Raw genomic sequence first — 4,354 nt, 5'->3', positions numbered from 1 at the left:
AATACAATGCCCGTTGATCGAGCGTCTTGGAGAAACGTCTGGCTCTATGAGGCTTCCACTGGCAATTTACTGGGAGGGACTTATCAAAACGGCTCAATGACAGGAGCGAATCTTTTGTCAATCTTAGATGGAGTTCTTTTTGCCGTCGATGATCAGTGGAGTGTGAAACATCGAGATTCTTGGATTACGATCGGCCCAACAGATGCTGCTCTTCAACCTGGCGAATACGACATTTACTGTCAAAGTAGGTCATCACTTTTTCACACAAGCAAACACGGCTAATAAGTTCAGGCTCTATTCGCGTGAACAACGAACCATGGGTCGCTCGACTCATTAGTCACAGTGTATCCGGTCGAGTGGATGCATTTCGTGACGGTGTCCGCGCGCGCGATGGAAAGTGTGTGGTATCCGGCGTTGTGAACATTCGCGCTCCGTGGAATACGTGGTCTGGCTTCGAAGCGGCCCATATATTTCCACTGGCCTGTGAAAGCATCTGGACGGAGTTCAATTACGGACGGTGGATTACAGACATGGACAGCACAACTGGAGGCTCAGGAATCAATTCCATTCAAAATGGATTGCTGCTGCAGGCTACTTTCCACACGGACTTTAATAATTATTTGTTTTCAATCAACCCGGATGTACGCAAGTATTCTGTAACCAAGACTACAATGAGGCTATTATTAACAAACCTCGAACAGGACGGCTATAAAATCACCTATTTTGGTCCTGATCCGTTCGGACTGGATGATAAGATCCTGGATCCTGTCTGCCGTAACCCACAAGACCCCCACCGCGTTTCTGATGCACTGTTACGTTGGCATTTCCGACAGGCAGTTCTAGCGAACATGCAAGGTGCGGGTGAACCAATATTCGAGCATGATTTTCCACCGGGCACGGATATGTTGGCCGAGTTGCGAAACGAACCTGAACCATATGGAAAGCAGCGTTTCGAGATGGAACTGTTTTCAGGACTCAAAAATGGTGCACCAAAATCGACCCCACAGAACAGCATACGCTAGATCTACAGAAACGCACTGATCTACCATTTCCAGAAAAGAATTTCCCGAGATGACGACAAACATTACTAATAATTGCCTTTTAATTCCTGCAGTATGTGGGAGGAATATCAAAGTTGGCAGGGTGAAACTGTTGGCCCTAGGCTGCCTATCACGGACTAGCGCACCGCACATATATGCCCCAGCTGCCGACATGCTAATACAACCACTTAGACGTCCCACAGAAACAGAATGAAATGAGTAAAGAAAACATGTTACCAATTTGCCGGGATTCACACGAGCGAGAAAGTATTCACCAAAACACACCGTATAGCGCTTACATATGTGACTGAACCAAATTCTACTCCGTACCTAATGTAAGGAGTTAACCCCATCAGGAACCCAATGGACAATACGGAGTACAGTTGCACATGTATGTGGAACAACCCTGTCCGCCGCAGGAGCCGCCATAAAATATATGGTCTAGGAATACAATGATATCTTTTTGTCTCTCGATCATTGATGATTAGGAAGGCCAGCGACGCAAGAAGCAGAGTTAGCCCTTGACGACTACTAGTAGTTGCCAGTGTTGTCGGGATGGACTGAGAACAGCAATAATGCGATGAGAACAGGCGCCTGTCGATAGGGCAAACTAGTAATATAAATCAGACGTTCTATACATACACAGTACATTTCAATATAAATCATGAGTATGTGCATCCCCATAGGCGATCGTTTCATGTTGTGATTCCCTCTGTTACAATGACATCAACCTGAAAACATCACTGGACCGCCCTGCTAATTTGGGGAAATTCTCCTTTTAGCCTAGTGGCAAAAGTCCAATTCTCCAACAAGAAGGGGCATTAGTTCAGATGTGAAGGGTGGGATGATAATGTTAGTTTGATGGCCCCTTTGCGGTGAAACATCGCAAATGATGTCTCCGTGGTTGTCATTTTTTACCTAAGGACAAGACCCCAGTAACTTAGGAGCCTCAGAGGAGAAGGGGCCCGCGCTTGGCAGGTGCTTTCTTTCTTGGAGAGACGGGTGGAAGTGGAAGAAATATTTCGAAAAGAGAAATAAAGAAGAAGTAACATCGCAATACAACCTGCGGGGAAACAAGAATGAGGCCATGCTGCACCAGGCCCCCATTGGGGCACATGGGATAGAAATGACGACAGTATCGCTAGGATGCACGAAGGTTCCAGCTGGTTGGGTACCACCGGCTCTATTATCAGAAATCTCTCCTGGTAGTAGGTGAAGGTGTTTCAGCATTTCTTGTGACTCAAGAAGAAGTGGGGCTCAAACAAAACAAAAAAAAAAAAAAAAAAAAAAAAAAACCGCCAGGAAAGCAGTGAAGGATGGTCCTCGCTGCTTGTTCATTTGCCACGACCAACTTTTCCCCGTCACAGCCAACCGTTCCCGAATCTCCTCTCCAGGGCTCCTCGTGGGCTCCTCCGAAGCCTCATCTTCCCGACAACGCGTGTATTTCCCTTGCCAGAAATACGATGCATACGACATCAACCGTCCCGACATACCGTATTTGTTATGATACAATTGATGTTTGAGTTGTCACCGAATTCTGTATGGTACTGAAAAACCTGTATCTTACACAGACGGCGGTTTGCAATTTCCATGCAGCAAAATATCTAGCAAGAAACAATAGCCCAATCAGTCTCCGTTACACCCCGCAATGTTGAAGCCACATCGCTCTGCTTCCGCTCTTGGGGCCTTTGTTGGTGGGGCTCAATGGGGCTCGTTAAACGTCAGGGTACTTGAGCGCTAACAATGTGGCGCAGGAGGGTGAAGAGAGTGCAACCTTTAGTTATGATTCTCAAGGCACAATTGTCTAAGAATACTACGCTAAGCAGAGAAAATTTCTCAAAGGTCAGCCCATGAACGATTCAAAATGAAGAGGGGAAACAACCTGCACGTTGACTGGGAAGTCATGACAGGAGAGTAGACTCACAGGGTGTAGCGAAAGGACTGGAAGGTGAGGCGAGATGCATCATTTGGAGGCTGAAGGGGACTTCCCGCCCGCACCCACGGCTGCTTCCGTGGAAGGGGCGAGCGGTTATTTCGTGAGCGGCATGGCCGGTGGTGTGTATATGCGTGCTCTTTTCCCCTTTGTGGGAGCAAGTCCGCGAATACATGGATAGCTTCATCCCGAGTTATCAATAAGTGAGGTAAGAACTAACATCGACCCATGTTGATTGAGTTTTTTCATGAGTATGGACATGCAGTTAAAAGTAGCTAATTGCAGAATCTGAATAACCATGGCCTACTAGCGGAACCTTGATGACCCCTGGATCCTTGCGAACTGCACAATTGTGAGTGGCGGCGACCTGAGCAAAAACTGCTCTCATATGTAGTTGGGTTCAACCAAAAAAAAAAAAAAAAAAAAAAGGCTGAAACAAAATAATTCAGGATGAATGCACTTTTGCAGCTGCTTGTAGAGAATGCAGACGAGTGTTTTTCTTCACTAGAAGTCAAATCATGCTGAACCTTGAGCATCAATAATAGCGAGCTTTTTATCATACTTTGTATTAGGTTAGAACGCTGGTGAAGAAGTACAGCGGGTGTGGCACGCACCCTAACCAAATCCGATCAATAAATATCACGACACGCGAGATCGGATTAAGCAGCAAGGCTTGCTGACCAGGGCTGAGCAGTGCCATGCCTATTGATGAAGATTTCGTGGGAAAACGGGTGTGCGGGCTACGATTCAGTGGTAGGCTTGTTAGCCGTTATCCCCTCTTGCGCTTTACATGCCGAAGCACCCGCTCAATGCTTTCCCAAATATATGATGCCATTTGGATACTAATGCGCTCAATCATTAATTGATCCACATCCCACATTTCTCCCATTTCGTCGATTTTCGTATTCACATATTGTGCAGCATTTTGAGCAGGCTCAGCCGTTTAAGTCCGAACAGAGCATACATACATACATTCAGCCGCTCTCAGCTAGAGGGAAAATCAAGATGCGCAGTGCTAGAGAATGCACGTAGATCCATGCGTGAGACATGAAAATACGCCCGTGCTGTAACACCGTTGTATTCGTCCTTTTGGCATGAGGATCAGCAGAATAAGGCTGGACGTCTACCCCTTTTCCCGACACATATCCTCTTTCCTTCCGCCTGCGCTGTCACCTCCGGAAACGTCTTGCGCACTCTGTCGGCCGAAAAGTCACGTTTGATCTTGCGTGAAGGAGGAAATACTCTTGACCAATCGGACGCATAAGAGAAGTCACGACAAAAAAAAAAAAGACACTCTCCGTTCGTTCCTCAAAATCAACAAAAAAAAAAAAACTCCTTGGAGAAAGGGGGAGAATATGGATACGGATGCAATATCATTACT

The 4,354-nt window shown here is 46.4% G+C and overlaps 2 protein-coding genes across 2 annotated transcripts; both read left to right on the top strand.

Annotated features, from left to right (window-relative positions):
* Nucleotides 1–6: 6 nt before the first annotated feature.
* Nucleotides 7–1,022, top strand: HCAG_00763 (predicted protein; the record flags this gene model as incomplete). The annotated part of the gene is made up of 3 exons (XM_001543667.1): nt 7–244; nt 292–641; nt 702–1,022. 3 exons carry the CDS (start codon nt 7–9, stop codon nt 1,020–1,022), a joined length of 909 nt encoding a protein of 302 aa, XP_001543717.1.
* Nucleotides 1,023–2,356: 1,334 nt separating this feature from the next.
* On the top strand, nt 2,357–3,653 carry HCAG_00762 (predicted protein; the record flags this gene model as incomplete). The annotated part of the gene is made up of 4 exons (XM_001543666.1): nt 2,357–2,480; nt 2,821–2,882; nt 3,284–3,325; nt 3,546–3,653. The coding sequence occupies 4 exons, from the start codon at nt 2,357–2,359 to the stop codon at nt 3,651–3,653; spliced, it is 336 nt and encodes a 111-aa protein (XP_001543716.1).
* Nucleotides 3,654–4,354: the final 701 nt, after the last annotated feature.

Source organism: Histoplasma capsulatum, genomic scaffold (genome assembly GCF_000149585.1).
Source record: "Histoplasma capsulatum NAm1 scaffold_1 genomic scaffold, whole genome shotgun sequence".
Taxonomy (NCBI): Eukaryota; Fungi; Ascomycota; class Eurotiomycetes; order Onygenales; family Ajellomycetaceae; genus Histoplasma; species Histoplasma mississippiense.
The sequence above is the reverse complement of the archived record's forward strand: the minus strand, read 5'-3'. Positions and strand labels throughout refer to the sequence as shown.